Source organism: Quercus robur, chromosome 5 (genome assembly GCF_932294415.1).
Source record: "Quercus robur chromosome 5, dhQueRobu3.1, whole genome shotgun sequence".
NCBI lineage: Eukaryota > Viridiplantae > Streptophyta > Magnoliopsida > Fagales > Fagaceae > Quercus > Quercus robur.
In genome coordinates, this window is record NC_065538.1 from 57,700,720 (window position 1) to 57,714,618 (window position 13,899).

Genomic DNA, 13,899 nt, shown 5'->3' on the forward strand with positions numbered 1-13,899 from the left:
CCCATTTTGATTGATTGTGTGATGTGTGTGGGGTGTGTGATGAGTCCCACATCGGGTATTTACTGGGTTGAACTGGGCTTTATTAACAACTGCAAGGAGACTCAATTATCACTAGTCCTTTTGAGGTATAGCGCAGATGTGGCTAGCGCTTTTCCTTGGGACGTTACACTTGGGCTTCCCCACCCAGCCCAGATATTTGGACTGGTCCAGATGCAGTCCAAGAGGAATCCAAGTGTACAGGAAGGCCTGGCACATAACCCACCTCTATTGAAATCGAGTTATGTGCAGTGGAAAATCACAAGAATGCAATTTATGTGTACAACGGCTTGCACATAAATCGATACTTTAGAAAGCAAGTTATGTTCAATTTTACTCGATTTTATATAACTCAAGTTATGTTGACTCAGCTTACCCACCCAGCCCATATATTTGGACTAGTCCAGATGCAGTCTAAGAGGAATCCAAGTGTCCAGAATGGTCTTCCACGAAACTCGTTAAGTGAAAAATCGAGTTATGTTCAGTATACATTACACATAAATTGGTTATTTGAAAAATGAGTTATTCGTATTTGCTCCAATTCCAAGAGAATTACCATACGTGTGGTGAAAAATCCATACTCTTCAAAAGCAAAATCTTATATAAGTTACTATTTAGTTTCCTTAATTTAACGTTTATTTTTAGACCTACTCTTAGGTGTGTTACTATTTTTATTTAATTGATATTACATATGATTATAATAAATTATTATTAATTTGACAAATATAATGATTAGTTATTTATTTATATGCATTCTATCGCTGTTTTCTGACCAATCTTTAAAGGATTAATAATATTTTTTTGACTATTTTACAATATATTTAGAATACTATGTTAGATTATTGTATGTAATATGACAATTGTATATACAAAATTAAAAAAATTAAAAAAAATTATCATTTTATTTTTTACTTCCCACAACAAAATCCTAGCTCAAGACACTTTTGACCCCCCTAAAATAAAATCTTGAAGTCGCCATTCAACGTAATATAATTGAATGAAACGTAAAAAGGCCAAAATCCATACAAAGTTGGAGAAAAAAATACAGCATCATTTTCATTTTAGAATACATATGAAAGTTCATCATAGTAATTAAAAATTTTCCAAGACTCAAACTCTAAACATCACAAAAGTACCCAATCAGTAAAGTTGCAAACTGGGATGAACAGTAAAGTTGCAAAATAAACACACTCTAAACATCACATAATACATTATCATCACTTTGCATCCACCCTAACCACTTAATCTTGGCATCTGAAAACGTGGACGTTTAACACAACACCGTCCCTCATAATCAGCTCAAACACACAAACATCTCCTACTCGTAAACTATTTTCCCTCGCAAATGCAGACCAACCAGCTGATATGACACATGATGAACCCCCACTTCGTTCATAAATGTATAGCTTCACAGGCCATAATCGTTCCACAATCTGGAGCTTGACAATGAGTATACTTGCTTTGGTGTAGTCCTTGGTAAAGTCTCCTCTTAGTAAGTTGTTGATAATGCCCCGGGGTAAACTCTGTACAAGATTTTCAGCTACACCACCGTCTTTCTTAGGATGGGCTGATCCTAAAATAACATGAAAATATGAAGTCATGCACATAAAATTAATAGTAAACATGCTAAAAAATCAACCAGTTCCTTACAAAAGTGTAACATTCAAACCTAAACCCTCTCCCCTATAAAAGTGTTTGATGATTTCAATAGAGCTGTCATCACTCTCATCGTCTTCCATCCTACGAACTTGGAGTTTGTTGTCTAAAGTATAGTCGATTTCTGTTGCAGTGGCATCAAATATGAGTACATCAAAGTGTGAATTTCCTTCATATTTGAAAACTAGCAAGTGCCCCACGGTTAGACCATGACAGCTTGCAAATTTGGACCAACCATTTTGAAACCAAACCCCCCCATCATGTTGTGTCAACTTGACCTTCAATTTTGTACCATTTGGAATTGTAAGAAAGGCCATATCTGATAGATCCACTCCATATTTCTGCATGAACTTATCTGGAATCCACTGTAAAAAGAATCTCCATAACATAAATGCAGGCTTTGGAAATAAACACATGCAATCAATCAAGCTCTATGGAGTTGTACAGCTACCATTGCAGGAAAAATGGATTTAGTGATTCTTAGGGGATACTACTTTCATAAGTGTTCAAGGAAGATAGTTGTTGGATGAACAAAAGTTCAAAAAAGCAGACAAAAACCTTACAGAAAATGCTAGAAAATAAAAGTTAAACACATGGCAGAATACTCCTTAGTTACAGCCCCCCACCCCCACACAAAAAGAAAAGAAAATGGACTAATCCACAGATTTTTATGACCACATCCACGGATTTTTATCAATGGCCACTGCATTAAGTAAAATGAGGAAGAGGAAAGAGGGAGGAGGAAGAAAGGAAGGAACAAGAACAAATTTATGATCAAGCACAAATCAAACAAAATAAAATAACAGCCCATGCAACATTGAAGTTATATTTAATAGCTATAACCTCAATCTGTCTTATTAAGGGCTCAATATTTGACAGTAATAAATTTTATGAATTTTTATGCTTCTTATACCACCTTATCTTATAACCAAAATAACCATCAAATATATTCAACATCCAATATTTCTCTGTTGTTGTTGAAATGTAAAAATTTTGGGGAAATGTTGTGTTTTGAGTGCTTGTGTAATGTGTTTGTGATTTGGTTTTGGGGTGTTGGGAAAATATTGAAGATGACCCACTTTTGTTTATGGGCAGGATTTGGATTTAGACGTACAAATTTTTGCCACTTAACCACTTTATAAGTTTGTGAACTCTTAAAAAAATGATAAAAAGAGTGAAAGATATTGATAGAGGAAATGTTGTTATCATCATTGTGTTTATGTGTTTTTAATGTTTCTGACATGTCTAATGTTCAATATGTGGTTTTGGTGTCTTACAGTCTAAGGAAAACCTTGGAGACAGGTTTTTTCAGTGTCCTTGAAAGGTAGGAAGTGAAATTAGAGACCAAAAAAAAAAAAAAAAGAAAAAAAAGAAAAGATTTGTGTATCCTAGTTTGATCCCAAGAAACAGTTTCACAGTTTAAATTGAGTTATAGATCTGTGCTGACCCTATAAGCCCTATCACATTTTCAAAAATGTGCTATCTGCTCTTGCTCTGTATATTTGTTTTTTTTTCTTCAGTTTCTACCATGTGCTTATCCCTATTTCGTTTTTCGTTCATATCAAGAAATTTGATGTTAAAGTACTCTGTTATGTGACTGTGTTCTTCTTAAAATGTAACCTACGTATTGCAAAATGAAAGTTTTTATGACTACATGTAACAAATGTAAATTTTTTCAAGAATCACAAATAAAGAAGATCAAGTGGACGATGTGTATTAGCATATGATTTTCAGAGAGGAAAAAGATCATAAATTTAAGCATACTTACAAGCTTTCCTTCTTGAACAGCATTAGGCAGAATAATCTTGAAAAAGTGTGGGGACCGATCAGCAGGACCATCCTTATTGTCTCTCTGCGATTGAGAAGCCATTATTCTGGTTCTCCAAAGTTCCATGCTTTTTGTTGAGAAGTTGAATAGTTGATGCTTTGTACGTTGAGCACTGAATAGTGGCCAAAACGGCATGTGGTTATACACATAACCTGATTATTAGGAAATTGAGTTATGTGCATTGTGACTCAAAGGAGTCCATGCTGTGCGTAGTGTAACTCAGAGGAATCCATGTTGTGTGTGATGGTTTGGACATAACTCGATATCAACGATATCGGGTTACGAGTAGAGTTACTCGATAATACGTAGACCGAGTTATGTGCACTATTCTTGCACAGCCCAGATATTTGCACTGATCCAGATGCAGTCCAAGAGGAATCCAACTGTCCACGTAACTCAACTTTTTGTAATTCAAGTTATATTTACTGTAAATCAATGGAACCCAACGCTGTACTCGATTATACGAAAGCCGAGTTATGTTCTTTGGGCTTCATAACCCAGCCCAAATATTTGGACTGGTCCAGATGCAGTCCAAGAGGAATCTAAGTGTGCAGAATGCTCTTCAACATAACTCGATACTACAGAAATCGAGTTACGTTGACTGGGCTTCCCCACCTAGCCCAGATATTTGGACTGGTCCAGATGCAGTCCAAGAGGAATCTAAGTGTCCCGAATGGTCTTCAACGTAACTCGGTACTAAAGAAATCGAGTTACGTTGACTGGGCTTCCCCACCCAGCCCAGATATTTGGACTGGTCCAGATGCAGTCCAAGAGGAATCTAAGTGTCCAGAATGATCTTCAACATAACTCGGTACTAAAGAAATCGAATTACATTGACTGCGCTTCCTAACCTAGGCCAGATATTTAGACTGGTCCAGATACAGTCCAAGTGGAATCTAAGTGTCCAGAATGGGCTTCAACATAACTCGATACTATAGAAATCGAGTTACGTTGACTGGGCTTCCCCACCCAGCCCATATATTTGGACTGGTCCAGATGCAGTCCAAGAGGAATCTAAGTGTGCAGAATGCTTTTCAACGTAACTCGATACTACAGAAATCAAGTTACATTGGCTGGGCTTCCCCATCCAGCCCATATATTTGGACTGGTCCAGATGCAGTCCAAGAGGAATCTAAGTGTCCAGAATGGTCTTCAACGTAACTCGTTAAGTGAAAAATCGAGTTATGTTTAGTATAAACTATCTACTTGAAGTTTTCCTTGCGACTTACACTGTTCACACCCCATTCAGTATTGGCGTGCTTATTCATCATAAAAGTGGACCTGTTCACAACCATACTGTAAACAACAACTCATCCATCTACTTCCAACCACATCCATCAATAAATCATTCCCCCATTTCCATTACGCAAATAAAAAAATCATCCATACAAGCTTATTTGTAAGTAAAGAGCCTTTATACATTTAAATCAGTTGATGTACAAAAATAAAAAGTTTAATTTCTACATTTTAATCATTCTTCACAATTGTAACTTGAAACTTGGATAGCATCCACCAACAATGGTTTTAGGCAATCATGGAGTTTGCGCATTTGAGTTACACCTTTTTTTGTTCTCTTCAGAAGTTGCCTCCTTTCTGAGGAGTAACCAACACAGAAATTAGTGTACAACCCACATTAATTAATAAATTGAATTGACCAATACAGAAGAACCTTCAAGCTTGCCTGCTTAAATGATGAGCATCTACAATTACACCTTGGCGACAATTACAAATTTGAAGTAAAACATATACAGTTAGAGAAATAGAGACCCCATGAATACTAGAATATGTACACCACAAACAATAAGATTGAAAGAACACCAAAACTAGGACAGAAGACTTGGAATGGTAATATCTAGGAGTTAAGACTAACTTCAACTACTTAATGAAGTAATCACAAGATTGCCCAAAGTGTAGCTAAATTTGATACAATGGTATTACTATCATGGTTCCAATCTAAAAATTACTCTAGGTATCTTAATTATAACTCATATAATGTAATATCTAAACATGTAAAGAAGAATAACTTATGATACCCCCTTGTTACTATGATTTGTAATTATTACCTACTACATAGCACCTTGGCGACACAACCCACACTTCAACTTTGATCCATTCTCAATCCACAATGAGGTTGGCAACTCCGTATCCTCATCATCCATCTCATTGTGGATTCTCGTGGACTTTGGCCGACCTTTCCCACGGATCAACCGCGGGTTTGGCATCACGGTTCTCCTTTCTGCTGGCTCCGGCCATTCTAACCTATCTTTCAGTGGTTGGAATATTGGCTCATAGCTATGATACCGTTCTTCCATGTGGTAGAAACGATCCATATACTCAGTGGCATCATGGTTGTGTTTGGGACAAATTGCTATCAAGTGGGAACTGGGGATCTTGTTTGCTTCCCATTTACTGCACTTGCATGTCATGTCTATGAAGGAAACCCTATGGGTGTGATCTCCCCCGCCAGTGTTCAATAGCGAAGATTGTGTCTCCACTGTATATAATTGTTGTTGCGCACTCATCCTTCTAAAAATATGGAGCTTCGCCTTCTCTTGATTTGCCTCGAACTTGTCATAGGCATATTTGCACCACACTTGCCCCTCTTCCAACTGCTCTAGGGTTTTGTTTCGATGTTCGTCAAAGTACGAGTTCACCTTGTAAAATGTGAACTTCACCATTGCAGTTATGGGCAAGCTATGTGCGCCCTTAAGCACCCCATTGAAGCACTCTGACAGGTTGGTTGTCATTGCCCCATATCGATGCCCATGGTCATGTACAAGTGTCCACTTTTCTTGATTTACCTCCTTTAGATAGTTGTATGCATCCGGGTTGACATTCTTGATGCAATCCATGGTGTTTTCAAACTTCCTAACTTAATTCGCAGTTGCTACCTTCCATACCAAGTTCTTCAATAGCACACTATTGAAGTTAGTGTTAATATTGCTTACTAAATGGCAGAGGCAATACTGGTGATGGGTTAAGGGCAGTTGCAAGTAGCCCCTAGTGGTGTCATCGAAGCATGATTGTATCTCACGATGCCTGTTGGATATTATACATAAATTGGTCCGGTCTATAACATAGGTCAACAGGCATGCCAAGAACCATCCCCACGTCTCCGTGCTCTCGCTTTCGACAACGGAAAATATGAGTGGATAAACCTCGTTGTTACCATCTTTTGCCATTGCTATCAATAGCTTTCCTTTATACTTGCCATAAAGGTGCGTTGCATCTATGCTTATCACTGGTCTGCAATGCTTGAACCCTCTAATACACAAACTGAAAGCCCAAAACGCGGAGTTGAAGATACAAGTCCTCAGGACATGGGGGTCACACTTTAACGTGGTCACAGTGTCCAGATTTGCATCGGACAATGTAGCTAGAAATCGTGGCAATTTCGCGTACGACTCATCAAAATCCCCATAAATACGCGCAGCTGCCTTCTATTTGGCTTCCCAAACCACATAGTTACATCATGCCTATGCCTTGCATGCAGCATACTACGCAAGTCCCTTACCTTTTGGGTTAGCTCCTTCTGTACATACTTCTCAAGTGCAATGGAGATGAACTTTGAATCCATCATCTGCCCATCAGTCGCTAGTTGGAGGGATGAGCAACTATGGGGACCCTTACATGTACTGATAACCCACATCCCGTGCTTCTTGCTGCAATTAGCCCGAATTGACCACAGACATGCCTTATGTATGCACCACACTACCAGCCTATTGGTGTCAGACTTGATGACCTTGTATTTCTTATTATGCTCCACAGAGTAGAGGGTCAACACATATTGAACAGAGGCTTTATTCTTGAATAGCATCCCCGTTGCTGGGTGGTCACCTTTATGCCAACTTGTAAGATGTCCTGTACCTAATGCAGGTGATGGGTCATTAATATTGTCCCATGTGTTTGATGTGAACCATTCTGGGATAAGAACTGTTGTAAGGCAATCCTCCTCGTTAATTTCGATCAGTGGTACATCTAAGACCTCCGCGTTGTCCACCGATTCATTAGTATCAATGAACTCTTCGTACACATCTCGGCTGGCATCAATATCAATTTCCTCATCCATATCAGCTTGGGCACGTCCATATGTGTGACTAGACCCTCCTACGTCATGTGTATGGGTGGCGCCCAACACTTCAGTGTTGTCCAAATGATCAACCGCACTACATGGTTGATTATTGTAGGGGAAAAGCATGGCATTGGCAAAGGAAGGATGCACGTCAAGCGACGATGAGTGTGGCTCTTCCACCCCACTGCCATGCTGTGAACTTGCACTAGCATGGAATCTAACAGCCTTAACAGTTACATACAAGTCGGACGCTATGAATTGGGGGGTCTGCTTAATCACTGCCCATATCATGTCCACGTCAGCATCACAACCCAACGGATTTGAGTTGTAGACAACCTAAGTACTCACAAGTTTCTGGGGGGCACGGTACATGATGGATATCTTGTGTGACTCCCTATCCAACCGTAGAGCTTCCATTATCTTCCAGTGCATTTTTCTCAAGTGCGTTCCCCATTTCAACTCAATGAACTTCTACTTCACTGACTCGCCTCTATAGGATAGCCCATGCAACTCATGGACATACTGTTCCCCATCATAGTAAACGTAGAAGCAATGACGACCCATGCCAGACCTGGATAAGGACAATTAATTATGGTTATCATGCAGAAGATAGGGGGTTATGTTAATGCAGCAGTAATTAATCTTTTACAGATGCACTATGATGCTATCCTAAATATTCTTAACAAACTTGATTCGTTTGGACATAAACATTGGCCTTTTAGGCGAGATGTGCCATAACAAAGAATCAAGGTCTTCCACATATCGCTTGGTGAGGATGTAATAGGGAGTAGGAAAATGCAAAAATGGTCAGCAAAACTTGTTCACCTCGCAGGCTTTCTTTTTCAGAACCCACACAGTAAAGCCTTTCAGAACTGAAAGAGCCATACAATTTCAACCTCTAATTGCTTGTTACATCATTGTTAATATGTATGAATGAATGCATATGTCATCATAGGAATTCACCCTTCAATGTTTGTTTATATATATGTTTATTTAGAATGATTATATACATATTTCTCAAAACAATTCTCAAAAAGAATGATTATATACATTACTATATCTATACATATAGAGGAACAATATGTATATAATGTCACTATCATAAACACACACACACACACACACACACACACATATAGGATTTTGCTAATGTGTGTCCTAATAGCACACAATAATTAATCGTTTTTTGGACAATTTTTATTGGGATTTTCAGTGTATTAACAGTTTTTGCAATTCCTAACAAAATGTTTCAAAAAATAGGTGCCCTAAGGACATACATTATATATAAACATACCTATATATGTGTGTGTATATATATATATATATATAGGTAGGTAGCTTTGTTTATATTTACATATATTAGCATATACATACATACATATATATATATATATATGTGTGTGTGTGTGTGTGTGTGTGTATCTATAAATATATATATATATATATATGTATGTATATATATGTATATGTGTGTGTGTATATTCATATATTTGTTCATGCCACATATACATCTTATGATATATGGGTAGATAGGTTTTTCTATATATAGATATATCTATACATACATATATATATACACACACACACATAGTGTCAAAACAAGACAGTTTTAGAAAGCAATCACATTTATACTAAAATGCCAATCCAATTGTAAGTAGTTATGGAAGTCAAGATATACCTGTCAGGGAAGTTGTGACACAACAAAGAAGAAGGGGACCACAACAATAGCACGCTTGGTGAGGATGCAATAATGACAAGGAAAATGCCATAAGAGTCAGCAAACTTTGTTCACCTCATAGGCTTTCTTTTAGAAACCCAGACACTGAAGGTTTTCAGAACAGATAGAGCCAGGCACGTGCATGGATTCTGAAATGTGGGGAGGGGGAGAACCATAACTCAATATCCAGGAAGTCGATTTTATTAAAAACTCAATTTCTATGGTATCGAGTTACTGTTGACAAGACATATTGAAGTGACGGCAATTCAAAAACTCGATTATGAAGAAATCGAGTTACTTGTAACTCCGTATTATATTTACCCATAGATATTGCTATAACTCAATTTCTTAAGAATCGAGTTTCAACTTCCATTTCCTCTACAAAAAGCCACTTCACATGTAAGAAGGTGCATCCACCATTTTGGTGCAAAGAATTCCCACCATTGCGTGTTTGTAGAGCAGGATGGGATGTACCTATGTTGTGTTTAACGGTCGTGTTCCAGGCATATACGATAGTTGGCTAGATGCGAGCAGACAAGTTCATAAATTCCCAAACGCCAATCACAAATCATATAAAGATCGAAGGGAAGCAGAAGCTGCATATATGGAGTATTTGCATTGTAATGGTATGGACGTGCATGGTGGTGCGTCTACATCGTGGGCAACTCCAAACATATCAACCTCAACTCCACCTAGCACTTCTCTAAGCGAAGGAACCAACTACGGCAGTGGAGACATTAGGAACACCTTGTTAAGGTATCAATTGGAAGTTGCCATTGAGGAGCGTGAGCACGCAAGGAGGATTGCAAGCTTGAGTGCAAACATGTTGAATGAAGTGGTGGCCTATGTTGTGGGGGATGATGAAGTTGATGCACCCATGAGACAACGTACGGGTGCATGAATGCAAAAGTATGACTTCTTGTTGTGGTATTTAGTAAGATATGTATACTTGCAAGTAACTACTTTCGTGTGTGTGTGGTTTAAGTAGAAGTGTCATCGTTTTCCAGTTGTTTGACTGGCAGATATGTATATATGGAAAAATAACCTTATTATTTTTGTTTTTGGACTACTTTGGTCTTATTCGGTCCATTATATCTACTTTGGTCTTATTCGGTCCACTTTGGTTTCTAGTAAAATCGGTCTAGTACATTCTATTTACTCTATTTGATCCTATTCAGTTAGCTTTGGTCGTATGAGATCTATTTGGTTCACTGTAGTCCATTATTGTGTAGTTACAAAATACAAGATTAGCACATACACAATGAGCCACAATTAACGAATGTACATGACGTCAAAAACAATAATGAATTGCATAACCTCTACATGAATGATTTGGAAATCCATTGGGAGGATTCACTGCAATCCATACCAATTAAAGAAAATTCAAACTTTAAAAAAGATAGGATTGGAATTGTTCATACATGAAAAATCGTCCAACATCAGAAAATGATCCAAATTCTTCAAGTCAATTCTGAAAAATTTAATACCCACAATATAGAAAGTCCAAAACAAAATAACCATGAATAAAAATTGACACCAACCAACTAGAAAAACAAATAACACAACTATATAAAGATTCTTGAATCCCAAACACAGTAAATAACACCCCAAAATTATGATGTGACTTGTAATATTATTCTGAATTAGAAAAAAAGTTACACTTAAAATTTCAAAATTACTTAAAAAGTTAACATTACATGGATAAGTATATGATGCAAATTGGAAAAACTGATCCACAAGCGGTTAGATTTTGTTGGTGACTTCCATTGGGAGAAACCAATGGAAGTTCTTTCTTTGCATGCTCTCCACTGTAGTTCCCAACAAATATTCAATCTATGAAGTGAATGGCAACCCAATTACAAAGCACATGTTGTTCTTAGTCTTCATGTGCAATGATTACAACTGGATAGTGGAGTACTACAGGTTTCAATACATACATTACTATATCTTCCCTCTAGCTGGCTCCACTGGATGAAATAGAGCACCTATAAGAGTCATCTTCCCACTGACAGTTCTGCCAACAATACCTATTTTGTGCCCTTCCTCAAATGTGCAATTGATCCCCCTCAAAACAAGTGCATCAGGCCTATATTTGGTCTATTTTATCATTGATATTCTTAGAATCTCAGCATAAGAACCTTCTTTAATTTGAACATCAAATCAAATAAATAGTTACCTGCAAACCATGTATGTCAACTTTACCCACAGATGGCCAATTTGATGGAGGCCGGTTCCCTTCTAACGAGAACATTCTTTAGGAAGGTTTGGTGTAATGACCTTGTAAAAACCTCAAACAGCCTCGAACCTACAAGCCCTAATAGAATAAATTAGCCTTATAGATGATAAAATGTCTCAAGTTTATAATGAAAGTAAGAATGTCTAAAAACCTAAATCAAGTTTGTGACTCAATGGGGTGAGCCAAAATCTCCCACCTTCACAACTTGAGATCATTAGCTATTTATTCTCTTCTAGCATTTGTGAGAAAATGCACAGATTTAGTATTTACTTATAGAAAAGACCAATGTGTTTGCACTCTAGTTAAAGCTTTCCTTCTTCGGCTATGAAAATAAAATCTGGGCTAAATACTTACCGTGTAGTTTCCTTCACAAGGAATGAAAGGGTCACATTGTCAAACCTGCAATGGAGCTCTTACAACCTGGAAATCAAAGTCACCCAACCGTATAAGAAGCAATGATCAACTAACAAATGAAATCAACAATTCATGGTCTAACACCACCCAAGACAAATGCCTACCTGGAATGGAAGAACAGTAGCAATTTTAGAGGATGCACCCAGAATAGCATAATCCTCTATATTCTAGGAAAAAAATTATGTGCACTGTAAGAATTAATATACCATCAAACATTCATATTAGAGATACAAACACCACCCAATTAATAACATCACAAAGCAACCAATTATACTCTTGGAACTATGTGTAACTTACAGAGTTGTAAAAGCAGTGCAAAAGCCTACACGTAACTCCAATGAGTCTTTCTTAACTTAAAATACTCCTCGTATACAATACTTAGAATGCCCCATGTTCCAAATGCTTTAGATAAATTATAGTGGACATTACAACTTATTGTGCCTTATATGTTGATAAGTGGAGTAATATTATAGATAAATAACGATGAAGTATGATATAAACTCTGAAGAGAACATACTTGTAATACTACTATAAACTTAGAGGGCACTAGCCATACTACCAAAATTCGTCAATTAGTAATACTCCTATATACTTATTTTTCTTAAAAAAAAAAAAACGATGGAATCTCAGTTATGGACAAGAGATTCATTCAGACAAATGTGTGACTTGGGCAAGAAGATATATCCAAGTTATCACGCATCTCACCTTGGTATATTTTGTTATGATTATATCCACCCACATCAAGGCCAAATGACCATTGGCATAGCAAATGCCAACAGGAACAAACTAAAATCCACTATACAATCTTGCATGTACACAGCCTATCCGGTCCAGTAATAGAATCACAGATTCAACATACAAATTTATGTTAGTTACATCTCTCCATTAAACTAGGACTTCAGTTATGAAGAACATGACAGGACAAGAAATTTCTAGATTTGCCAAAAGGGAGTAAGGGACCCATTTGTCAATGCAAACGTGTACATTGATACTTCTAGTATACGAACATTTATACAGTTATGCAGACCCAAATTCCAAAGAGCATTGATTGTAGTGACTTATCAAGAGTTTATCATCACTTTCAGATTCCCTTCTATTACTTCCAGGGCCTCACTAGGTATATGCATGTATTGATTTAGCCTTTCTACAGAAATGACATAATTTGGTAAAGTGCACTGATATTGAATTGAGAAGTCAAGTGACATGTTTAATGAAAGACCATAACAAAGTGATATTCCAATAAATCTTGCAATAAAAGGAGAAAAAGTTATAGAGAATCTAATATGCATGTTTTACAGCTCAATATAACTCCACAATCATGTTTAAAAAACCATCTCCAATAAATTGAAGCATTTATACAGGAACTGTAAATCGTTACAGATAGAAAAGATAACTCTTCAAGGTAAAACTCACTAGAGTTAACAGTTCTGGGAGGAAGCCATGACCGTGCAGAGTGCTGAAGAGGCAAGAACTGCACTAAGTGTTTCTAATCTTAGGATGAACCACTCATTTGCTGCAAAACTATGGAAAAAAGGACTAGCATTTCTGTCAATCAGTTCAAGAGGACCAATAAAAGAATCGGTTTTCGTCCTCAAAAGCTCTTATAGTCATGGCGCCAAGCATTGTAGAGACTTGGATAAATGATTTGCTACAAAGGAGTTGATTGTGCCATTGATCCGCATAAACTTCCTCATGAAACTCTTTTCCGAAAAGTATCAAATTACTTCTTCTTGCTTATCAACAATGCCACACATTTTTTTCTCAAAAAAATAAAAAAAAAATAAAAAAACAAATTACTCTCTTACAACCCACTTTACTGTAGCTAACAACATATATAACCACAAGAAAGTTTGGCTTCAAATGAATACCAATCGAGACATTTGTCCATTTACAATCAAAAGTCCAAGCCCAAAAAAACTTCCTAATACATCAGTAAATAC

General features: G+C 37.1%; 3 protein-coding genes across 3 annotated transcripts; all 3 read right to left on the reverse strand.

The window, feature by feature from the left end:
• Window positions 1-1,277: 1,277 nt before the first annotated feature.
• LOC126728419 (B3 domain-containing transcription factor VRN1-like) lies at window positions 1,278-3,562 on the reverse strand. Its single transcript, XM_050434241.1, has 3 exons — window positions 3,461-3,562; window positions 1,706-2,057; window positions 1,278-1,609 (listed from the first exon to the last, which is right to left on the reverse strand). Exons 1-3 carry the CDS (start codon window positions 3,560-3,562, stop codon window positions 1,278-1,280), a joined length of 786 nt encoding a protein of 261 aa, XP_050290198.1.
• Window positions 3,563-5,586: 2,024 nt separating this feature from the next.
• On the reverse strand, window positions 5,587-6,372 carry LOC126728420 (uncharacterized). The gene has a single exon (XM_050434243.1). It carries the CDS (start codon window positions 6,370-6,372, stop codon window positions 5,587-5,589), a length of 786 nt encoding a protein of 261 aa, XP_050290200.1.
• Window positions 6,373-6,393: 21 nt separating this feature from the next.
• LOC126728421 (uncharacterized) lies at window positions 6,394-7,883 on the reverse strand. The gene is made up of 2 exons (XM_050434244.1): window positions 7,035-7,883; window positions 6,394-6,960 (listed from the first exon to the last, which is right to left on the reverse strand). The coding sequence occupies exons 1-2, from the start codon at window positions 7,881-7,883 to the stop codon at window positions 6,394-6,396; spliced, it is 1,416 nt and encodes a 471-aa protein (XP_050290201.1).
• Window positions 7,884-13,899: the final 6,016 nt, after the last annotated feature.

Coding starts and splice junctions, on each gene's coding strand:
- LOC126728419 (XM_050434241.1), bottom strand. CDS start 3,562: ATGGCTTCTCAATCGCAGAGAGACAATAAGGATGGTCCTGCTGATCGG. Junction 2,058..3,460: donor CTGTTCAAGAAGGAAAGCTT/GTAAGTATGCTT, acceptor TTCTTTTTACAG/TGGATTCCAGATAAGTTCAT. Junction 1,610..1,705: donor TTATAGGGGAGAGGGTTTAG/GTTTGAATGTTA, acceptor ATGTTATTTTAG/GATCAGCCCATCCTAAGAAA.
- LOC126728420 (XM_050434243.1), bottom strand. CDS start 6,372: ATGGATTGCATCAAGAATGTCAACCCGGATGCATACAACTATCTAAAG.
- LOC126728421 (XM_050434244.1), bottom strand. CDS start 7,883: ATGATATGGGCAGTGATTAAGCAGACCCCCCAATTCATAGCGTCCGAC. Junction 6,961..7,034: donor AGAAGGAGCTAACCCAAAAG/GTAAGGGACTTG, acceptor GAAGCCAAATAG/AAGGCAGCTGCGCGTATTTA.